This window comes from Centroberyx gerrardi, chromosome 13 (genome assembly GCF_048128805.1).
Source record: "Centroberyx gerrardi isolate f3 chromosome 13, fCenGer3.hap1.cur.20231027, whole genome shotgun sequence".
Lineage (NCBI taxonomy): Eukaryota > Metazoa > Chordata > Actinopteri > Beryciformes > Berycidae > Centroberyx > Centroberyx gerrardi.
The window spans coordinates 20366906-20389968 of NC_136009.1; the positions used below are offsets into that span (position 1 = coordinate 20366906).

The following is a 23063-nucleotide window of genomic DNA, read 5'->3' on the forward strand; positions in this document are numbered from 1 at the left end:
CTAACAATAGCCTGATGTTACAGGCAATTATACTTTTCACTATAATGAATCACAATCATCCAGACCGCTCACTGTTAGAAATGTACTGATGATGTCAGCACAGAATACCTGACAATTATGGATGAAACTTCATCAGGACTCATGGGAGAAAAGTGGAAGGAGTTAGATGTTTCTATGCAACAGTGACTGGTTTAATATCAGAGGAAGCTGGCATCACAACAGGGTTTCTAATAATCAGACAAGCTTACCTGGGTTATTATTATTATTATTATTATGATTATTCTGGGTTATGACGTTATTTGAGGGTTAAGATCAGACTTCTCTATGCATGAAAAGGTGATTCTAGGCTTTAAAAAATAGTCTGTAAGCAAACAACCCAAACCTACAAAAGCAAAATATTTATTTTCTGAAATTAGACTTAACGGTATGCAAAGTAGTCATTGGTGCCTTGCTGCTTACGACACTCCAAAGGCTCACATGTCTAACTTTTCTTCTTTGATAATCTAATTTGCAGTGGGTGTAATTATTTCAATCTGTCCCCTTCTACTGTTGGCAGACACATTTTCATCTGCTGGAGTGGTTTGGCATTGAACTCTGAGAGGAGAACGCCACACACAAAAGCCCTTTAGACAAATGATTGATGACACACTTCAGGTCACACAGACAAAATTCAAAATGGCCGACACTCTGCACTCTCCGATTCCCCTCAGCAAGCACATTCCAAAATGTCTAACACCCTTAATTTTGAATGACGGATGGTGGGAGCCTTTGACAGGCAGCAAGGCAGAGATAATAAAAATGTTTCCCTTTTGTTTTATTGGGGGGGGGGGACAGCAAGTTGGATGCTGGCCAGTTGTTTTGCAAGGTTTCAGAAGTAAATTCCTGTCGAGCTGTCAGATATTCACGAAATAGCCAGATCTGAAAAGGAGGGGAGAGGTTGAGAGATGCTCTTCATCATATTATCCATAAGTGTGTGTGTGTGTGTGTGGGCATGCACATATGTGGACTATTGACTCCAGATCTGAAGAACGTCACTTGAGTGGGAAATGATATTAATAATGCTCAAGGTGGAGGGTGCTGTCTGTCTCTCCCACTCGTTCCATCATGACACTAATACACACATCAAGCTGATACTCAGCTACAAGGTTGTGTGAATTACCAATATATCTCAGATCATTCCAGGCTTACTAAGACACTGATTTGCTACTATTAGGGTAAGGTGCAAAAAAAACCAATACACAAATGTGCGTATGTATGTGCGTGTGTGCATGTGAACACATTTACCTCTGCATACTTATGTGTGTATAAATGTCCACGTCTGTGATTGGTGCATGTGTGTATGCGTGTGCGTTCACCATCTCTGCACCGCATTGGCATTCAGCACACAGATATTGTACACACACACACGCATATCCTCAGCTACAACCGCCTCCAACACACAGACACACACACATTGCCATGAGTGCAAATCACAGATCAGTGCAGGCAGGCAGGCAGGCAGGCAGGGAGAGAGAAAAGCAGGAGAGAGGAGAGGAGGTGTGGAGGAAGAGAGGGGGAGGGAGGGGGGAGGCGGAGGAGAGGGGGATGTGACATGATTTACAATGAGATCATTAACCTTGAGAAACGGAATGGCCTCTGCGACATAAACACTGTCTCTCAGACGGACACCTTCGCAACAACAACACCCTGTGCACACTTGCGGGCATGCACACACACAGGGCCACACACACACACACAAGTCAATGTGCAGGGAAACACATACAAACACAAGCATGGAGCGGCCTACGTGGACAGGAGTGTGTACAAGCAAGCACGCACATACACACTCACAGCGTGCAAAGCCCATTTCATCCCAAATGAATAAAACCAGCACCTGAAATGACCATTATGTTTGTCATTATTAACTGTAATCACACTATGATACATTGGATATAAATTGACCAACAATCACCAGAATTTATCACAGCATCCTTATTTATTTGCCCATACTTTTAAATCCAGTCTATTACAAATCTTTAGTATTTAAGTCGTATTTCTATCGGACAATTTAGACAATCATTTACAGAGAAACCGGAGAGTTCAAGTCCCCCTCTGGCAAATCCAGCAGTAAACTGTCTTCTACAATCACACTCACTGGCAAACTGATACAAAGAAAAAGAAAAACCATTCATCAACTGGCACAAAGGCTCATGGGATACACATTAAAAATAGCCCTTTCCTTTCAAAAGTGCATCGTATACAGCAGTCATGTTGCAATGCCTTTAAATAGAATCTACCATTTATAGAACAGTAAAATAGACAATTACCTTTCCCATTATTTTTGGCAATATATTATAACTCTTTTCATATTTAGAAATGTAAAAAAAAAAAAGTGTCATTTGTAATTTTCCTATGTTTCTTCCTCTTGTCAGTTATATGTCCAAAATATCGGTTACAAATGGCTTTAAAAATGCTGGAAGACATTTTGGAATTTGGGTATTCTCTGTTGAGCAGCAAAGTAGGGTCATATCAGTTAAGAGTTTCAGTATAATCAAGTCAGTATAATCAAAAGGACCAGTTCTAAGACACTCAGAGGTTTGTTGAGTGAAAAAAAAATGTACATCTCAGCATTTCAACCCTCCAGATGAAACTCCATGTAAGACAATTTTAAGTATAAAAGCGGCGTTTTCAAGTTTCAATCTTTGAAGGCTGTATGCTGACATGTCGTGTACATTCTCAGTTTAACACACTAGAGGTTGTGTATGTTTCAATGACACACTCCCAATAATTTGTATTGATTTAGATTGCAAACTGCAAATACGTTGGATGTTAACAAGTTCATCTGAATCTCCTGAAAGTAGAGATCATGTCGCTAAATTTCATGCATTTTCAAAACATCAGTGACGACTGATGTTAAGCTCAAAGTACTCCTCTACTTGTATCTATAAATATTTAAAGCATTGAAAGTTACATTTTGATAAGTGCTCCCTCTTTTTACCCCTTGAAGGTTAAGTAGGGAAAACATTTACACATTCTTAGTGTTCACATGCATAGAAATGGTAGAAGTAGGACCAAGTAGCCATTCTGTCAAGTGAGGCCTCTTTTCAACTGCAATCATCAGACGCCTTGCACTGAATTACAGCATGTTTTATAAGGACACAACCAAATCACATAGTGGTAACCTCCACAGAAGTCCTTCTTCCTGCATTTATCCTGCATTAGCAGTGAGGACAAGCCAGACCAAATTAGTTTATTGTAACACAACTCTAACTCCTAACCAGCTTATTACCAGATCATTCTTTGCAACCCCTGACAGCTGAAAAGGCAACACAGTCTCAAAAATTTCTTGAAATGAGCACAAACTCTAAAATTCAGATTACACGTTGCGGAATAATGTGAAGATTACGTTCCTCCACCAAGAAAGGATTATTTGACAACAGCACAAATTTTCAAGTGTTTGTTGTGTGAAAAGGTTGGCTAATGGTCAGGTTTAGGAAGTAGTAAAACAACTTCAGTTAAAGTTAGGTCATGTCCCCTCCATGTAATCCTTTTGTGGTGGGGAAACGTATCTCTCTCACTTTTCATGCATGGAGCAACTTATTTCCATTTTAAAACATCATGCTCATTTCATGACACCGAGCGGGAAAATGGAACAAAACTTAGTTTTTCCAAACGATTCCTTTTGAGGATAGATCAAAAATGCAGCTATACTGTAGTTCAGCAAGCATGCAGTAAAAAGGCATCTACAATGGCTACATCTGTAGGCGTTGACAGTGCAGAAAAGAAAAAGATCTTCACATTCAAATATGCAACAAACCTCTACCTTAAAAAAAAAATGTAATAAATTGACACCCTTAATGCTACATTTAAACTTCTATGGTCAAGCTTTTACAGTAGGTAGTGCATGCTCACATTCAATAACATACCGCTATTTTCCTTCACTCTTTGTTCAGCTTCCCCGTGATCAGAATTCATTTGTTGTAACACCCCTCATGAGCAAGCAGCTAGCTGTGGGAGATGTTTCAAAATGCCATAACCTTTCATTTAGCGTGCTGTACACCAGTAGCCTCCAACCCATTTACCTCGACATCACGCGCATGAGCTTGAACACCGTGAATCATGGTACAAAAACACCTCCCACTGCTGCAGTAGTACTTCATCTCATTTGTAAAGCAGCATAAGTCCATAAATCCTACAACTTTGTCATGTCAGTATCTAACAGAGGCACACTTTTTACACAGGGATACTGCGGGAGATATCATGGGAGAAATAAGACCTCACGTTTCCCTTGTCCTCCTGTTCACAGGCAGTCACTTCCGTCATAGACCACAGGCTTCTCTACACTCAGACGGTACAGCACTTTCTTTGAGATGAACCTGATTAACGGGGGAAGAGAAAAAACTCATTAAAAGTTGGTTAGAATACAGAGCTGATCCGTGCTGCGCTTGTCAAGATCATTTTCTATTGCCCCCTCCTGTCTAGTTTTGTGAGTAACAAGGCCGATACAAAAAAAGCAGACAGCGGCTCATGCTTGGCAAATTCAAAAGTGAATTGGGTTATTGTAGAAAAAGACAAAGCCGTTGTACGACACAAACAGATGTAGTTGTAGCACAGGGTGACTGACCTGGAGAAGGAGTTGTCAAAGATGAGTGTGTACTCTCCAGGGTTTCTGACTTTCAGTTCTCCCTGGATTGTCTCCTTGTGGGAGTTACAACGGGTCAGAGGGATCAGGACCTGGGGATAACAAAGGATAGAGAGAGAGGTATAGAGGCATTGTGTGTGTGCATGTGTATTCCCTTTATATGTATGTGCATATGTATGCATTTGTGTCTGTGTGCCGGTGTCTCACCTTAGCCTGCTCCAGCGGAGTCTCTGCGTTCTCCCTGTAGACCACACTGAAGGAGATGCTCTTGGGTTCAGAGGTGAACACCCAGGTGACGGTGGGACCAGGACTGCCGATGGTGATGGGGATGGTGCTGTAACAGCTGGACTTGATGAAGAGCTCTCGGGAGCTGTCGCCGAACCCTGAGATGTCCTCCACCGTGAAGCAGATAGAGAGCCTACAGCAGAGGGCATAAACCAGGAAACAAGAATGTTCATTATAATAATAAAAAATAATGCAATACTTCATTGAGCCCCACAGGGAAGTTCTCTTTTCGCTGGGAGGTCAGAGTGCATGTTCAGCTACTTGCCACCCTGCTGCAAATTATAATAAGAGAAGTGACCCTCGTCACGTACCAAGAGACTTTTGGAGAAGTTGTCCTTGACCAACATGGATCGGTTTCATTTCTGTTTTAGTATTTGAGCGGGAAGTTGTCACCAGAAGTGTGAAACTTCCTACAAGACCAAAACTGCAACTTATGTGATGTTGTTATTGTAAATTTAATTGTGTGGTGATCAAACTCACGTAAGTTCTCCAGCCTTGAGCAGGCAGATCTCAGCATCCTGTACCGAGGCACTGAGGTCATCTGCGTCCTCTGAGGTGGTGTCACCTGCACTGGCACTATTGTTTCTAAAAGGAGCAACAGAAAACATCTACTGACAAAAACTTCAATGGAAAAAAGATAGAGCTAATTCATGGTTTTGCAGTGCTACCATTTTAAAAGCATACGCTCCTGAAAATGAATTCATGCTACCTAGAAAACTGGAAAAGTTTAAAAAATGCATGAGTAACTGAGTTCCAAGGTAGGTGTAGTCATTTTCAATCATTTTCAAAGATCATGCTCCTGAATTTCTTTCCACTGCTGCTAATTTTTTTCAATTTTGGAGCATATGTGCTCCTTTCACTGTGATGCCCTGCAGAATTAAATTGAAATGACCTCAACGGTTTGTTTGGAGGGTGCCATTTCGTGAAGTAAGCATATGCAAATAGAAAATCTGTTTCGGTGGGTAGTATTAGCCTGTCATGTTGTGGTTTACAACCTCTATAGCTGGCTGCATCTCAAAGTCCCGATCCCTCTGTGAGTGAGTGAATGTGAGATACTTACAGCTGTGCTGCCCCCTGCTGTCCGTGTCCAGGAGAGCAGGCTGTGGTGAAGGAGAGAGAGTCGCTGTCGTACACGCCGCTCACTTCTTCCTCTGTGATGATGTCAAAGACGCCATCATCCTGCTTGTCACCTGCTCCTGGAAAACATACATTACCTGTTCATTACTGCATTTGCTGCTCTTATGTATATGCCATTACAAAAACATCACCATGTGATGTAAAGTATGCCTGCAAACACCTCAATATTTGACAAATTAGTCCTCTGTGTGTGTGTCGTTATCTGTTTGTGTGTGTGTGTGTGTGTGTGTGTGTATGTGTGTGTCCCGTCACCTGCGATGCTGTGCATGGCTCTGCCAGGCTGGGGCAAAGGGCTGAAGGGCGTGTCTGATGTGTTGTTAGCCATCTCCTCCTGCGGGTGGCGCTCTACCACTGCACTGTGCTGGGTGTAGCAGTCCCTGCAGCAGCGCTCTCTGCTGCCGCCCTGCTGGGTGCTCACTGTGTTGCTGCAGCAGTAGTAGCAGAAGGGGCGCCCACACAGCCTGGGAATAGACATCACAGGATCTGGCTTGCATTCAAAACAGCTCAGTGTTGTGGAATGCAGATTATTGATGGGAGAATCAGTGCAGTGCTATTTGTGATCCATTCTGTTACAGTTGTTTTTTCAATCTCAACCCACTATTATGCTACCATCTTTATAACATTCAAAGGAATGGTTATATAAGATTTAATCATAATAGTAGCTGCCCTGACAGCACATTTAGCTCATTTACTGCTGGTCATAGCGATATGTGTATTTGTATATCGTATTGTATTGTATATTTGTTACGGTAGATTACACTGACTGCCTTCCCGGCTTCCTCAGATTCAACCATTAATGTGCAATAGAGATGATTTTCATATGATGACTAACAGCATTATCCAATCACCAAGTCCAGCCAAAGTGTGTGTCTGACCTGCAGTTGTACTTGCGGAGCCACCAGCTGAACTGACTGTGACAGCCCAGACAGTAATTGACGTCTCTCTCCGTCTCCTCATCCCGTAGTTTCTGCTCGAACTCCAGGGCATCTGTCTTTTGCCACAGTGCATCTTTCTCCCTGCAGAGGGCGCCGTCAAGCATGTTTATATCCCCATTAAAATCACATGCGATACACTACAGATTACAGCATCTGGGTGGTTTAGTACTGCTATTGCCATTTGAAAACTAAAAGAAAGACATTAAGCGGTGGCAACAAATCTGGGCATTGTGTCTACTTAATGCCATGGGAAGTGCACACATATTTCAATCAATTAATGCACCACAACTAAACGCAAGAAAAGCCTATTTGACTGCGGTGATCAAAATGAACACCAGCACATCAGAGTAAAGCTGACGTAATAGGAAAGTTTATACCTGATGAGTTCTATAAGTCTTTCCTCCAAATTGATCTTGGTGCGGTACAGATCATCGAGCTCAGCAGCATTCTTCAGATCGAAGCTCTGTTTGTCCTGTGTCGCTCTCCGTAGACTCTCACTCAACTCCTGACAGGTCCGCTCAGTCACCGCAAGGCCCTCCTCAGACCTGCACACATACAGTATATACAGGTTGGTTCATGATATGTACAAAAATATAGGAAGGCCCGGTTGATTTTGATACTGTATACAATTGTTATATCGAGGGCTTGGAGCCAAAGGGGCGTAAGTGCGATTTTGGGCGAATATGAGTATTACATATCAACTGAAAGGTCTCAGTGAGATCTTTTCAGTGCCAAAAGGACACAGCTGAAATCATGACCCATAAGTTTTAATTAAACAAAAACTGAAAGCCGTAACAGTAGAAGTAGGGTTTTGTTTGCTGCCAAAAGGGCGTAACTGCACTTATGCCCTTTTGACACCTAGCAAAACCCCACTTTTGACACTGAACAAGCATTGTGGGTAGAGGATTCTTACAGCACTTAGGTCAACTCAAAATGCATGCTGACGTAAGTAATGCTAGCATGGCAACATGATCACATCATTTTTAGTATCCTATTCATATCCTAATTAATATTCTAGGTCAATATTAGATGAATGTAAATATGTTAATATTCCCATGAAATACTTAGGCCTATAGATTCAAAATGTTATTTTATAATGTTAGGAGTGTGAACTGGTCAAGATGAGCTCTGGTAGTAAGACTGCTGGTAGCTGAAGTTATCCCTCAGTATTATGAAGAGTTTTACAGGTCTCTGAATGTGTCCCAGGACACATCAATAAGTGATGTGTCCTGGGACACATACAAAAATGTATTATACTAGCAAAAGAAAAAAAAAGTAGTAGTTTAGAATCAAAAGTAGTTTATTATGTCTATAGAGGTTTATTAAAAAGGTTTATTAAAAGTTTTTAACAAAAAAATGTATCAATCAATTTGATATGTTCCATGTAACTACAATTTTAAAGGCCTTGGTGAAAGTTGCTGAGCATTACTTCAAGATAAAGATATTCATTCTGATCTTGTTTTATATTTCAGTGTTGATTGAAGTGTAATTGCTAGATTTGTATTAAAATGAATGTGTTTTACAATTCGAGGGCTTGGAGCCAAAGGGGCGTAAGTGCGATTTTGGGCGAATATGAGTATTATATATCAACTGAAAGGTCTCAGTGAGATCTTTTCAGTGCCAAAAGGACACAACTGAAATCATGACCCATAAGTTTTAATTAAACAAAAACTGAAAGCCGTAACAGTAAAAGTAGGGTTTTGTTTGCTGCCAAAAGGGCGTAACTGCACTTATGCCCTTTTGACACCTAGCAAAACCCCACTTTTGACACTGAACAAGCATTGTGGGTAGAGGATTCTAACAGCACTTAGGTCAACTCAAAATGCATGCTGACGTAAGTAATGCTAGCATGGCAGCATGATCACATCATTTTTAGTATCCTATTCATATCCTAATTAATATTCTAGGTCAATATTAGATGAATGTAAATATGTTAATATTCCCATGAAATACTTAGGCCTATAGATTCAAAATGTTATTTTATAATGTTAGGAGTGTGAACTGGTCAAGATGAGCTCTGATAGTAAGACTGCTGGTAGCTGAAGTTATCCCTCAGTGTTATGAGGAGTTTTACAGGTCTTTGAATGTGACCACATACAAAAATGTATTATAGCAGCAAAAGAAAAAAAAAAGTAGTTTAGAATCAAAAGTAGTTTCTTATGTCTATAGAGGTTTATTAAAAAGGTTTATTAAAAGTTTTTTTTTAAAAAGTTAACAAATATAATTCAACTTAAACTGTAGCAGTATTGTTTTTATAGTAATGCTCAATCTGATAACACAAAAAGTTAAAATATTGTGCTTAGTATGTGGTAACGGCAGCTGATCCAAGTTTGACCAAAAAAATCTACTATAACGCACTTACGCCCCTTTGGCTCCAAGCCCTCGATATGTAGGCCTATAGCTTCAATGTCAAAAGTAAATAAGCCAAAATCCCAGTTAGGGAAATGGTAAAGAATAAGCATTATAATCTAAACACACAAGATTAGACAGCTTTGTTTACTGAGCTTTAATTTGGTCCAAAATGTGTGATTATGAATACAATATCTCACCTTGATAAATTGCCTTTCAGCTGGTTTAGCTCGTCTTCTTTCTGCTGGATGAGACTTTCAGACTGAGCCATCTGGATGTTTTTCTCCTCAATCTGCTGGCTATACCTCTGATTCTCAGTCTGCAATCAGCACAGCAAAGCAAAGTATTATTTCTGTTTTTACATGAAATATGCTTGCGATATACAGTAATATTATTATTACTTTGTTTAGCAATGCACACGATGTAATTGGAATTTGTATTTTTATTTATCTCTCATAGACACACACATATACATAGAACCCTACATATATGCATTTCAGAGACATTAAAGTCCAGGGTTTTCTGCAGTGTAGGACTTCTTGAACAGTTATGGATTCAGTTCCTTGCCTAAAGCGACTTTGGATGTAGTACCTCTAGATCAACCATTCAACCACAATATAAGACCTTCCTAGAACTACCTGATGTAAAATGTTTAGATGGTATGATAGATGATATATAATTTCCTGCCCTATGATAGTGCACCAAACTTTTAAGGTGTCAGATCTGGAATCAGGTTATCCTCTCACCTGTAGCTGTTTAAGTTTGCTCTCCAGGGCCACCACTTTCTCCTGCTTAGTCCCCAGCTGTAATCTCACCTCCTGTAGCTCTACGTTCACACCCTGGATGAGGATATACAACACAAATTAATCACGCTGACTATCTGCTAAATATGGTTAGAATCAGGTAAAAACAGAGACATATATTGTAAGATTTGCTAGTAAACATCTTACTTTGATGGTATTATGTAACATTACAAACAAGCATGTTAAATTGAAATTATTTAGCTGATTGGATTGTGGCTGACCTGGACCTGGTTGCTGTGGCCCATGGCTTGGCTGCTGAGCTGGAAACGGAGTGCCTGGATCTCCTCCTGGCTCTTCTCCTGCAGGGCCTTAGCGTCCTGCTGGGCCTTGTCCAGCTTCCCCTGGAGCTCCTGCATGGCTGCTAACACACCGTCATCTTCGTGGACCTGCTCAAGGAGTTGCTGGTTCTCCTGACGCAGCTGCTCCATGCTGATATTCAGCCTCTCTGCCTCCTGAGCCGCCTCCTCCTCCAGTTCTTGTAGCCTTGTCGACAGGCCCTCCCAGCGCAGACGGGCCTCTTCGTTCTCAGCGGTTAGCATACACACATGCACGCCAAGTTCAGCTGTTTCTGTGTTGGCTCTATGGAGTGCCTCCCTGGATTCACTGTTCTCTAGGCACAAGGCTTCATAACGCAGTTTAAGATTATGGAGCTCGTCTCTGGAGGCTGTCACCTCTGCAGCCAGACCTGCCCGAGCCTGGGCCTCACCATCACGCTCCCGGCTAAGAGCCTCCTCTCGCTCCCTGGAACGAAGAATCTCATCCACGTGCCGGCGGTTTAGCTCCTCTACCTGGGACTTGAGTTGTTCTGCTAAGATACGGAGGTCATCTCTGGAGGCCTCCGTCACCTCCTGGAGGGCCTGAACTTTCATTCTCTCCTCAGCCCCGGCCAGGAGCTGAGCCCTGAGCTCCACCACCTCCTCCCGCAGCCTGCTTACCTCCCTTAGGTTGAGTTCTAGTTGAGCCTCGGCTATCACCAGCCTGGAGGGGGTCTCTTTTGCCTCCATGGAGGAAGCGTGATGCCTACCATGAAGCTTCTGCATTTTCTCAGTACTCTCTGCAGCTCCCTTTTCATCGTCCAGCTCTCCAGTCCTGCTCTCCAGCTCCTCTGCCCTAGCCTGCAGAAACTCACATTTATTGGTTTGGTCTCTAAGCTTAGCCTCAGTTCCCTGGAGTTTTTCCTGCAACTCAGCTTGGCCTCTTTGGGATACTATGAGGTTCTTGTCCAACTCAGAGGCTTTGGCAGTGAGTGAGTCCAGTTCTTCTTGAGTTGTGGCCACCTGTTTCTTCAAGGATAACTGAACCTCAATGAGCTCCCTGTTTTCACGCTCAAGCCTCTTTAATTGAGCATCAGATGCTTCCCTCTGGATGTGGGCTTTCTGGACGATCTCCTCCAAATGCAGGTTTTCATCTAAAAGCTTCTTCTCCCGGTCTTCCACACTTATCTTGGCAGCCTCCACCCTGCCCTTTAAATGCTTCTCAGAAGCCCTCAAAGAAGCTAGCTGATCCAGCATGGCTGCCCTGCTCTCAGCCAGCTCCCTAGTGCTCTCCTCACTCCTCTTAACTGTTTGGAGTAGCTTAGCATTTATTTCCATGAGACTGGTGCATTGGGATTTGTAGTCCTCAAGCTTCTCAGTCTGATGGCAGAAAATAACTTCATTATCAGCAAGACTAGCGCTCAGACTTTGTTTCTCAACATCTAGCTTCTCCAACTGTTCCTCTAGATGTTTGACTCTCTCTGAACTAACGGCTAGCTCTTTCTCTCTGGTTTTTAGATTCTTTCTCATCTCCAGGAGCTGGCTCTCTAGCACTTCACTCCCACTTGTGCTATATCTCCGCTCTATCTCCTCCCTCTCCTCCTGCAGTCTTTTCTTCAGTTCCTCTGCCTGCCGCTCTCTGCTCTCCAGCGAAGCTTGCAGATCCTGAAGCTGGGCTCTCAAGTTCCCCGTCTCCTTCTCTTTCAAAGTCAGTGCCCCCTGAATTCGACCAACTGCACCTTGGAGCTCCTCCAGCCGTTTGAGTGCCTGCTCCTGTTCTTCCCGGGCCCCAGCCTTTACTTCAGCCAGTTTCTCCTCACTCTTCCTCACCTCTTCTTCCCGGAGTCTGAGTTCCTGGGACAGGCGCTCAGAATGCCTGGCCCTATCCTCAGCCTCTCTCTTAGCCTCCATCCTCTCCTCCTCTGTAGCCTTGAGTTTATCTATGAGTTCCTGGATTTTCCAAGCCGAGTCACAGTAGCTAGCTGTCTGCTGGCCCTTCTCCTTAAGAGCCTCATCCAGTTTAGAGAGGAGCTCCATGTTTTTGTTCTCAGCAGCAGTAAGTCTGTATTGAAGTTCACTGTTTATTGCTTCCCTACTGGCTTGAAGATGACTTGCTCTCTCCTGATTGGCTACTTCCGGGTTAGTCTTTGGCTCAGAGGATGGAGAGTGGCCAGAAGATTTCTGGGCTGCCAATAGCTGGCCTTGAAGGTCTTTAACCACACCTTTCAGCTCAGCAGCCTCTTTGCCTAATTCCTGCACCCGTACCAAAAGCTCCTGCTGCTTGAGCTCTGATTGGTCAAGCTCAATGCGGAGGTCCTCTGCAATGCTGCAAGGGGAGGGTTCCCCGAGTTCTCCCAGTTCACCTAGGAGACTGTGACCCAAGTCTGGGATAGGGAGAAACTCTTGGGCCTGATCAGAGCATGGAACAAGACAGCTTTGGTCAGGTACTTCAAAGGCAGTTGCATATCGACAAACGAGTCACATTAAGACAAATTTGTGTGCGAGTTTGTGTATGTGTGTGTGTGTGTACCTGTGAGTGTGAATAGCTGCTAACCAGGCTGTTGATGCTGGAACAGCGACTGGGAGGCTTCCACAGGAAAGCTGGTGAGTTGGGTCCTAACGTTCTCCTATGGCATAAAGGTGACACCAAATATTAAGGTCATTTTTAACTATAACCATGATAAATAGCAATCATATAAGGGAAGAACACTCAAATTATTTATTCATGTTATTCTGACTGATAGCCCAATCAGTATTTGACAGTACAATGTACAAAGGGCTTGACAATTAAATTAATAAAAGAAAACATACATATACTCATAGAAGCAGCAAAACAAACATAAGGACAAATGACCTAATTTCAATTCACCTAATTTGAAAGGAAACAAAGTAACAAAACTATCCTACATAAAAATAAAACAAGATATCAATTGAATGCAAGTTGATTAAACTTCAGGTGGCTCTTAAAAGAAGATACAGATTCAGATGAACATATTTCTTTAGGCAAATTGTTCCAAAGTTTAGGCGCCCTGATTGCAAATGCTCGAACACCCTTAACCTTTAATCTGACCTTTGGAACAGTCAAAAGAGTTTTGTCTGCTGCTCTAAGATTGAACATAGTAAGAAGATACTGTAGAAACTTCTGAAACTTAAACTAATAATGTCACCAAGTTGCTCCAGATACAGTGTTGGTTGGGAGAGTGCTTTTGTTGGAAGCTTCAAATGCTTTTTAAATACCACAGTTCCACAGATTTTACATGAAATTAGGTCAGTAAACTATGGAGCAGGATCCAAAATATATCACAAGCCTATTTCTAGTGGCTTCTCAAATGACAAGTGTAGCTATATGTTTTCACAGGTCCGAGACACATGGCAAGAGTTTTAAATTTCTTCTCAAGTCCTGGGCTGAAAATCAGCTCAATTTGTGTGGATTACTGTAAAAATGTAGGTAGGGACACTACTGGGAAATGATGACAGGCGGAAGTGCAGATATCTGCCCACAAGTGCTTCTAAAAAAAAACACAGTTCTAAGCAAAAGGACTGCAAAACTGTAATGGGGAAGTGAATAGTTTTGACAGTGGTGCCAACATGAGGGATAACGATCCACACACACATACTGTATGCACGCACATGCTCACACACATACACACACTCACGCATTTACACACACACTCAAGTAAAAAAAATTAGCTACTTGAGTTGTGAATTGCAGGCTTATCAGATAATTAAGTGTTACTTCAGGTTGTGAAAACACCCAAGACTGCTCCCATTACAATTTCAGATTTGCCGTTTGCTAAACTCATGTTTATCCAAATTACTTTATGTCTCTCAGTTCAATTTACAAATCACTTACAACCCCAGGTGGAAGAACTATTATCTTTTAGTTCTCTATTGAGTGTCTTTTTTCACCAACTCACTACCCCTCTCAAGATTGGAGTAATTAAAGCACATTTGTGTTTTCCCTCAGCACTAGGAAGGATATCCTCATCTGCTGATTGGACAAATGCAAACACAAACAGATAATTGGGGGGATTAGTTACCTTGCAAAGGCTGGCCAATCTGCATCGAGGTCGTAACCTCTGGCCGCCACGTCAAATTGGATCTGGTTGAGCTCATAGAGGTGGTTGATTATATCAGCAGTAAGATGAGACTTGAGGAAGGGACTGCGGACGTAATACCAGTCACTGTATGGGGAGAATAAAATCACACAAACATAAAACACAATACCCAAATAAATTAGCAATACTTATGCATGCACACACATGCACGCACGTACACGCACGCACGCATGCACACACGCATACACACACCAATACTGGTATGTTTTCTACAACTGTATATTTGATACTGATAGAAGTTTATACTGTTTTTTCAAGTCAAACTATGTTTATACTGTGCTGTTTATGGTTTGTGTTATGTGACTGGTTGTCTAAATAGAATAGAAAAATAATAGAATAATAGAAAAAGACAGAAACTAGGGATGCACCGATACCAATACTGGTATCGGTATCGGTGCCGATACCAGGCTAAAATGGAATATCGGTATTGGAGATTTTACCCAAGACTAAAATCTGATACCGAAAGCCATGAGTAACATGTAAGAAATAAAAGCAAACTGTCTTGATTTTATGCCTTTATGGCACATAGAAGCCTGTATTTCTCAAACAGTGGGAAAAACAAGGATTTTATCTCAATAATTTTGTCCATTGACCCCAAACTAAGGAAGTAAGCCTGCACTGTTCAGTAAAAGTAATGGATCAGATCAGTACTCAGTATTGGCCGATACTTAAACTTTCATACTCCGGTAATCGGTATCGGCATTGAAAAAGTGGCATCGGTGCATCCCTAACAGAAACCCTATGACATTTGGTTTGAGGTTTGATTGAGGAAGTGAGAGAGCCTTGGCTGGTCTGTGTTATGTGACTGGTTTGTCTATATATGAATACCATTGACGTACCTGACCAGAGTTGAGCAAATCACATAACATCACATGAAATAAAAACAGATAGCCTGTGACATTTGTTCGGAGGTTTGATTGAGGAAGTGAGAGAGCGTAGGCTGTATGGCGGTCGCTTGACCGTCAGTAACAGAAGTAAAACATGAAGCAGGAAGGGAGATCAAGGAGCAGAGTTATACTTCACCAGAACAGACAGGATGGTACCTCAAGAAAGTAAAGCATGATGTGCAGGGCATTTTCCAGCTAACAAATATGGGGAAATGTAAGTGCCTCTTGCTGTAGAGCCAGTCCTGTTTCACATTCATACAGTAACACACATTCAAACCTTGCAGCTGCCCAGTACAACCACAGTCTTCTACTGCTGGCTACTGGGAAGCTTCCCTTGAGCAATTGAGGGGTGATTCAAGGGCATCCTGGTGTTACTTGTTGAGGGAGGAGACACCAGTACCTCACTTTCTATGTTTGCATTTTCCCCAGCAGGTCCAAAGATTCAAACTGGTGACCGTCCAGTCCAGTCACAAGCACACTTTTCTAACCTTTCGGGAAACGCCAACACCTTTAGCTTCTGCCATACATAAGTCTGTATATATGTGTGTGTGTGTGTGTGTGTGTCCTCTGACCTTGTGACCTTCTGATTTATGAGACACTGCTGCAGTGTGTCAGCGAGGCGTTGGTGCACCAGCGAGTAACGGATGAAGGCCCTTCCTTTCCCCAGTGATGTCTTCAGCTGAGGGCAAACATATGCAAAAATATACATAATACACATAAATAGACACACAAGAACACACACACACACACACACACACACACACACACACGTTACCTCACTGTTACATGAATTGACCTCTTTAGTCTTCGGTCACAATACAGGCCCGACTATGTAACATCAAGTGGTTTCTACTTCCTGAATAATCTCCATTTGAGTGTAACAATATAACAGTGTAGTACATTAACAAAGACCAGTCTTTTCAAACGACCACAAAGTGGATCCATGCTTTGTGGAAAATCTGTAACAAAACAGAACATTCCAGGATGTCTAAGTTTAAAGGTCAACATAGCACAGACACTGAATCCACAGTATCTGTCTGTAAGCCCAAACTCCCCATTAGCAGATGGAAGGATTTAAGTAAGAGGACAGAGTCAAAGATCTACCATAAGGACACCAGCTGTCTGAGACTAACCAACAAGAAAAACAGTAAAAGTAATATTTAATAAAAGTATCAAAGTATCAAACACTGCCTAAGGCTAATTGGGCCACAACGCTTAGAACAAGTAGCTAGCACTGAATTGTTATTGATTGAACTACTGTACGAGACTTTTTAAAAAGCCATGTTTGGCTAACTCTCTGATGAACCTTTAAACCACAGATATATTCTGTGGATAAGTGAAGCAAGCAGCCATTGACATTAATTGATGCATGTGATTTTACAGTGCATATAAAGCAGGACTTCCTTGGTAATTATCTCTATCACACTAGAGTGTGATAGAGATACAGTATAGCAATAATGTGTGGCACAGCAGGTTGGCAGACATTGGTATAGCTAACTCATTACACTCCTGACACCTCAGACTTGTGGATTATTGAATAGATTCAAATCATGTCAGGAAAACCTTTCGGAGAGGCTTCTACATACCAATATCCCACAAGGCAAAACCTAATAATGAAACATTTTCTTTGCAAAGCACGTACTTTACATTAGGCAACAAAGCATAAAAAATATAAAACATCAAGAGGAAAAGGCATATAGCAGTTAAACAAAAGCTATCACAGAGGCATAAAGGAATATAAAATTCGAATGAATGAGCTATTCGACTACAACTATTCTACTCTGATGCTCACCACTATTCCCAGGACAGGCGGTGAGAAAGAAACAGTAGAGTAGGAACTGGAGCATGGCAGCAACTGAATTACCTGCTCTGAGCCTTACCTGACTGACCTGAGGATTAGGTACTCGGTTATACACTCATTGTGTATTTGCGTGGGTTTCTATGTCAGTGTGCATGTGGGTGTTTGAGTGTGTGTTGTAGGCCATGGCAGGACTGAAGCTGCATGAGTGTGTGTGTGCGTTGCTGTGGAGGATTACCTCAGGGATGGACTTAACAAAACGGATGCCGTCGTTAGCTCCCTTGATCTTAGCCAGACAGTCGCAGAAATAATCCCAGTAGTCCTTCCTCTGGCCAAGAAAGGTTGTCTTCTCTTTCTGGTCAAACTAAGAGAAGAAAAACACACATTACCCAACAACACCCTCAGCAACTTGGATTATAAAGCAAATTTACCTCGCACTGTTTTGTGCACAGTAGTTGTGAATTTGGTTCAGTTTGTAACTTAAACACTTTCTATGAACCTGTGTAAGTGCTTGCTTCAGTCTGTCTAGAGTGTCAGATGAGAAGTGTTGACACACTTTGGAATTCCCAGTGTTGGTTCCAGTGATCCAAATAAACTGCAGAGGTTTGAATGGATGTTGTTGTTGGATGGTATTACAGGGTTAGGACTGGCTCTCAATTCTCTAACCCCTCTCGATTACACATAGATACACTAGGGGATATCCTAGGGACACAGGAATATGTGTCATCTATTGCCTGGGTGCTGTGGCTTTACAGGTAACACTTGCACTCCCTACTAATGATCGCTTGTTGTAATATTGGCAGTCTAGGAATTCAATCTTATTTTACTGTTGCTTTGGATAACAGTGTCAGCTTATTGTCTAATTTGTAAATTAGGGCCAGGGGCGGAGCTTGCCTTTCTTGCATGGGTGCAAGCTATATTTGCGCTCTCTGTCAAACCAATGATGTTATAGGTCTAAAACAGCAAAAATAACAACTTATCAACATACTGAAATTACAGTTAAAATTCACTACTATTATGCTATTACACAGACAATACAGCACTAATTCCCAGTGACCTGTCAAAATACCTGAGCGTTTAGCCATAATTTGGTGTATTTATTTACCAATTCACATTAAGTTATGTAAGCACCTCAGTGTCACAGCAATAACAAATCTGCCAGATTGCACCAACCCTACAAATTCATTTTTCTAGATTTCATCAAATTTGTCAATGACTGTGTTGATAAAGGTTATAAGAGTGAATTAGCGATGGAAAACAGTCGACGATTGTTCATAATATGGTTATCTGTTTACCAATATGACTACATTCCAAGGGACTCTCTACATTGTTGGTCATGGGTGCCAGGCACCCATTAAAATTCTGCCTATGGTTAGGGCTTGGTTAGGTACCATACCTGTAGCAGGTACTCTAGTTTATAGGAGAACTTGTGCAGGTTGGAGCTGTCATCTGTTATGGGTTCACCACACTCCTTGTGTTCTTTACTCAACTCTATCACAGCATCTAAACAGGGCAGTAACAGGGATATTAACACATGCACACATACATAGAAACATACATTGTTGTGTACACACACATAAGCCTACTACTAAATGCATTGCACAAATAGAATATAAAAGACACATATTATGTTCATTGTACGTGTGGAAAGCTTCCTTACCACGCAGGTCTCTGATTATCCTCTGCAGTTGATTCTCCCCAACTGATGAAGAGGCCATTCTGGGGAAAAGGGTAATGTGGCCAGGGATCCCAAATCCTGCATGTAGGACCAACACAATACAGATTCTGAATATTATGCATGTCTTAGAAATATGCTCAAGATGTAATGACTGTCCACTGTATTCCTAAACTGTGATGGGGGAAAACACTTACAAAACTTAGGTATTACATATTACCTTCAGCCAACGTAATATTACACAGTATATACACACACAACAGATTTTGAACAGCACAGTTTTGCCCCTGCTGTCTCTTCTTCCTATAATAACGATTGAATGTCAATCTCAGTGTTGAAGACTTGAAAAGCAAAACACATGTGAAACTGGACTTGTGAAACCTGTTAAGAAGAAGTCTTACATATCTTTGGCTGTGGAGATGCAAAACACTCTTACGTCATTATGCTACTCCTGATCCCTGTAAAACAGATATCTTATCTTTGACAATAACACAAGACTAAAAATGATTGTTTATATTGTTTATAGCCTACAAAAACGATGTTTTTGTAGGCTATGTTTAATCAGCATTCCCTTGATTGTCACAAGTATTACAGCAAAACAATTGCCTAAGATTCTCTAGTAATACCATAGTAGATTAAAAAAAATACAATAAAAGTAGGGTAAGGTCACTATAAACTCACTATTGAATACCACACACACACACATACTGTAAGTCCCTATAGGAGCATTATAAGTAGCCTGTGTTATGGTAATTCGTCAGGGATGTAAAACGGGCTCAGGGCATAATGGTCGTGTTATTAGAGCAGATCCTCAGAAGCACGTCATGTTTTCGCTGCCACAGCACACATTTTTCGTCAAACATGCTCTAGTGAAGAAACCGCAGTGGCAAAAAATTTGCCTGCGGGCATTAAGAGATAGGAAATTTGCATCAAGACGACAGGTGAATCTGAATCTGTCCCCGGACGGCCGGTGGCAACAGAGTATCAGATCCCCCTCCATTACTCAACATCTCGTCTGGGGGATTCCCACTGACGCATGAGACCACTTATTGACATCTGCCACCAATACAAAACAGACAAGTGGGCTCAAATTTCGTTTAAAAACTGCTTTAAAATGCAACAAACGACGACCTAAACATCGATTCGTGAGAGCTTGCGAGGGCTAGATCATGCACCTGTTCGCAACCCTCCGTTTCTTCCGTCTTATTTTAAGTAAATTTATGTTACAAAGCATCGCATCCTGTTTGTAATTAAAGCGAACCACCTCAAGATTAAATAAACAGCTGAAATATTGACGTACTTGATGTGTAAAATGTTCCAGACAGTCCAGTTTGTAATACAGCAGCAACTTGCTACCTTGGGGGTGGGCACTATCAATGATTGACAGCCCAAATGGGTAAATAGCCATGTGCAACTGCGACCTCAAATCCTAGTTTGGTTGAGAGGCACTAGGTAAATAAACGCTAAGGGACACTGGAACATGTGGCGTGCGTAATAATATTCCCTGACAGATTATTTCAACCAAGATTTGTTCTTACAGCTCCAACATTGTGGCTGTGTGACACCCGGGTCAATAATTACCATTTCAGTTTGTCGTTATTATTACATTTACATTTTAGGCATTTAAGCTGATGCCTTTAAACAAAGTGAATTACACTGAATAAGCAGCTATAGGCTTGCTTAAGGGCACTTTGACAGGACCAATGAGGGGATTGAACCTATGATCTTTTTGAGATGGGACTGTCACTCCAACAACAAGGCCATATTAGACCTTATTATTTAACTTATTCTTATTCTTATTCTTATTCTTATTCTTATTCTTATTCTTATTCTTATTCTTATTCTTGTTCTCATTCTTATTAGTGGTGGTGACAGCAGCCATAATAAACTGTAAGACAAAAACAGGAAAGGGAAGTAATCCCCCCCTTTACTGTTTTGTCAACTAACACTGTAACCATGCATGTGTTTCTTTCTCATTTTGACATAATGCTTACACATCATTCTGAAACTGCTATGTCAGAATAATATTGGATGCACCTGACGGCCTTTTTTGTAGGCCTATGTGTCCCTGTGCTATGCAACATAATAAATAATGTCTGTTTTAGGTGATATTAAATTAGTCTTGTCACATGATTGAAACAGGTCAACCTGTTTTTCCTTACAGTTGTCATGAGGAGGGGTGATCTCCAATTGGTTCCTGATCTCTGTTCACCTTTGTGGTCGGTGCGCATAGGGAACAAATCATATATCTCACTGAGTTTTCACTGATATTGGCGTTCAAAGGACTTCGTGTTCACAGCCTTTGTGCAGGTTTGTCAGCATCATACATTATTAATGATTTGAAATAGTGGGGGACTCTGTGAGGTATGGAAAATGACAATTTTACAATTAAATCATCTAAAATATAACTGTATTATGAAGTCAGTGTTGTTTGACCTGTTTTCCTATCCCTGTAACAAAGCCTTTTTTAAATTCTGTTTTTTTCCCTTAAGGAAAATGGCTGCAAGTGAACAAAATATGTTCACAACTACAGCAACCACAGACTATGGATATTATGACGATGACTATCTTGATGAAGTGTGTAACAAGACAAAGGTAGCCCAGTTTGGAGCGATCTTCACTCCCGTGTTCTTCTCCATCGTGGTGATCCTCAGTCTGTTTGGCAACATACTGGTCATGGTGATTCTGGCCAGGTACGAGAATCTGAAATCCCTCACCAACGCTTTCATCCTGAACCTGGCCGTGTCGGATCTCATCTTCACTGTCGGTCTGCCCTTCTGGGCCTACTACCACATGTATGGATGGACTTTAGGGGAGCCCGCGTGTAAAATAGTCAGCTTTGTCTTCTATATTGGCTTCTACAGCAGTGGCATCCTCCTCATCATGATGACCGTTCACCGCTATGTGGCCGTCATCCGCCCTCTGTCTGACTTTGTGTCCCCCAGAGGCTTCTACAGCATCCTGGCATCTGTGGCCATCTGGGCTGTGAGCGCCATAGCGGCCACTCCAGCCTTCATCTTCAGCAAAGTCCTGGACCAGCATTACTGTGGCTATGAAAATTCTTACGGGAAGTTATGGGGAATCTACCAGCAAAACATCCTCTTTGTAGTGACTTCTCTGGTCTTCATTTTTTGCTACTCTCAGATCTTGTGCAGGCTCCTACGCCCTACCGCCCAGAGAAGGAAGCACAAAACTTTAAAGCTGATCTTTACACTTGTGCTTGTTTTCTTCCTGGGCTGGGCGCCGTACAATATAGTTATATTTTTGATGTCCCTATCTTTTCAGCCCCCGCCACCCGCTGACTCATCAGCTTTGTCTGCTCACTGTGAAACCTACAGCAAACCACTGGACTACGCCTTTTACATCAGTCGGCTTTTTGCTTTCTCACACTGCTGCCTTAACCCTGTCTTCTATGTGTTTGTCGGGGTTAAATTCAAAAACCACTTGAAGAGAATGCTGAAGGGCTGGAGCCAGAGCAGCAACAGCCTCCGCAATAGAAACAGTCGACTCACAATCACATCAGTAGCTAGTGGTGAGGAGTTCTCAATGTAGCTGACATACTCAGAATAGATGCAGTGTGAGTGTCAGTGTGTTTCTAAGGAGGCACCTTTTTCCTATTGCATGTGTATAATGTACAGTGTTTCATCCATAATTTCATCCAATCTCAAACTAAAGTGTGATTATCCACTCACTGGATTCTACTCAAATTGTGTCCTTATTTTAAAATGAAAGAAAAATAATAAAATCACCCATTCTTTGTAATAAGTGGGCTAATACTTCTGTGATTCATTTTCTATGCATAATTGGTAAATACACTTTATTAGAGAGCATATTATTGTATGTGATTCACTTTGATTCATTGTATTTTTGTCATTTTTGCACTATTATTTTATATTTTCACTTTTGAGTGTTAAAGAATTTTCAGGAATCATTCAAGGTTTTCTGTCATTTGTAACTATTGTACTTTTGATCATTTAGACTTTGATGATAGTAGTTATAGTGTGTATTTTCACAATAAACTGTAATCATTATTTCCATGTACGTCTGACAATAAAATAAATCTCATTAAATGTCATCATTGGATTTCTTTCTACTCTGAATGGTGAATAACACTCATTGCTATCTCCAGGCACAGTTACACAAGTTATTAATTAAAAATATATCTATGCTCAGACGGAAATACTAATGCAACATTGGGTGT

General features: G+C 41.5%; 4 protein-coding genes across 6 annotated transcripts in view; 3 read left to right on the forward strand and 1 right to left on the reverse strand.

The window, feature by feature from the left end:
• The window catches only part of LOC139926492 (protein THEM6-like), a 231065-nt gene that overhangs the window by 92528 nt on the left and 115474 nt on the right, over positions 1–23063 (forward strand). The window lies entirely within an intron of this gene.
• Positions 1–23063, forward strand: part of atp6v1h (ATPase H+ transporting V1 subunit H) — a 290066-nt gene that overhangs the window by 58933 nt on the left and 208070 nt on the right. The gene's annotated exons all lie outside the window — the stretch shown is intronic.
• Positions 1957–20192, reverse strand: fyco1b (FYVE and coiled-coil domain autophagy adaptor 1b). Of its 3 annotated transcripts, none has more exons than XM_071918217.2 (18): positions 20163–20192; positions 18848–18943; positions 18584–18690; positions 17426–17551; positions 15962–16068; positions 14425–14568; positions 12915–13011; positions 10352–12793; positions 10074–10166; positions 9528–9646; positions 7356–7523; positions 6919–7059; positions 6296–6504; positions 5967–6096; positions 5387–5491; positions 4829–5039; positions 4604–4713; positions 1957–4355 (listed from the first exon to the last, which is right to left on the reverse strand). In XM_071918217.2, the coding sequence occupies exons 2-18, from the start codon at positions 18903–18905 to the stop codon at positions 4280–4282; spliced, it is 4443 nt and encodes a 1480-aa protein (XP_071774318.1). In that variant the 5' UTR covers positions 18906–18943; positions 20163–20192; the 3' UTR covers positions 1957–4279. The 3 variants fall into 3 exon arrangements, with proteins under 3 accessions (XP_071774318.1, XP_071774316.1, XP_071774317.1); XM_071918215.2 differs by having other exon boundaries at positions 5967–6102; XM_071918216.2 differs by lacking the exon at positions 20163–20192 and adding an exon at positions 19083–19122 and having other exon boundaries at positions 5967–6102.
• On the forward strand, positions 21141–22889 carry LOC139926476 (chemokine XC receptor 1). Its single transcript, XM_071918218.2, has one exon. The coding sequence runs from the start codon at positions 21236–21238 to the stop codon at positions 22412–22414; it is 1179 nt and encodes a 392-aa protein (XP_071774319.2). The 5' UTR covers positions 21141–21235; the 3' UTR covers positions 22415–22889.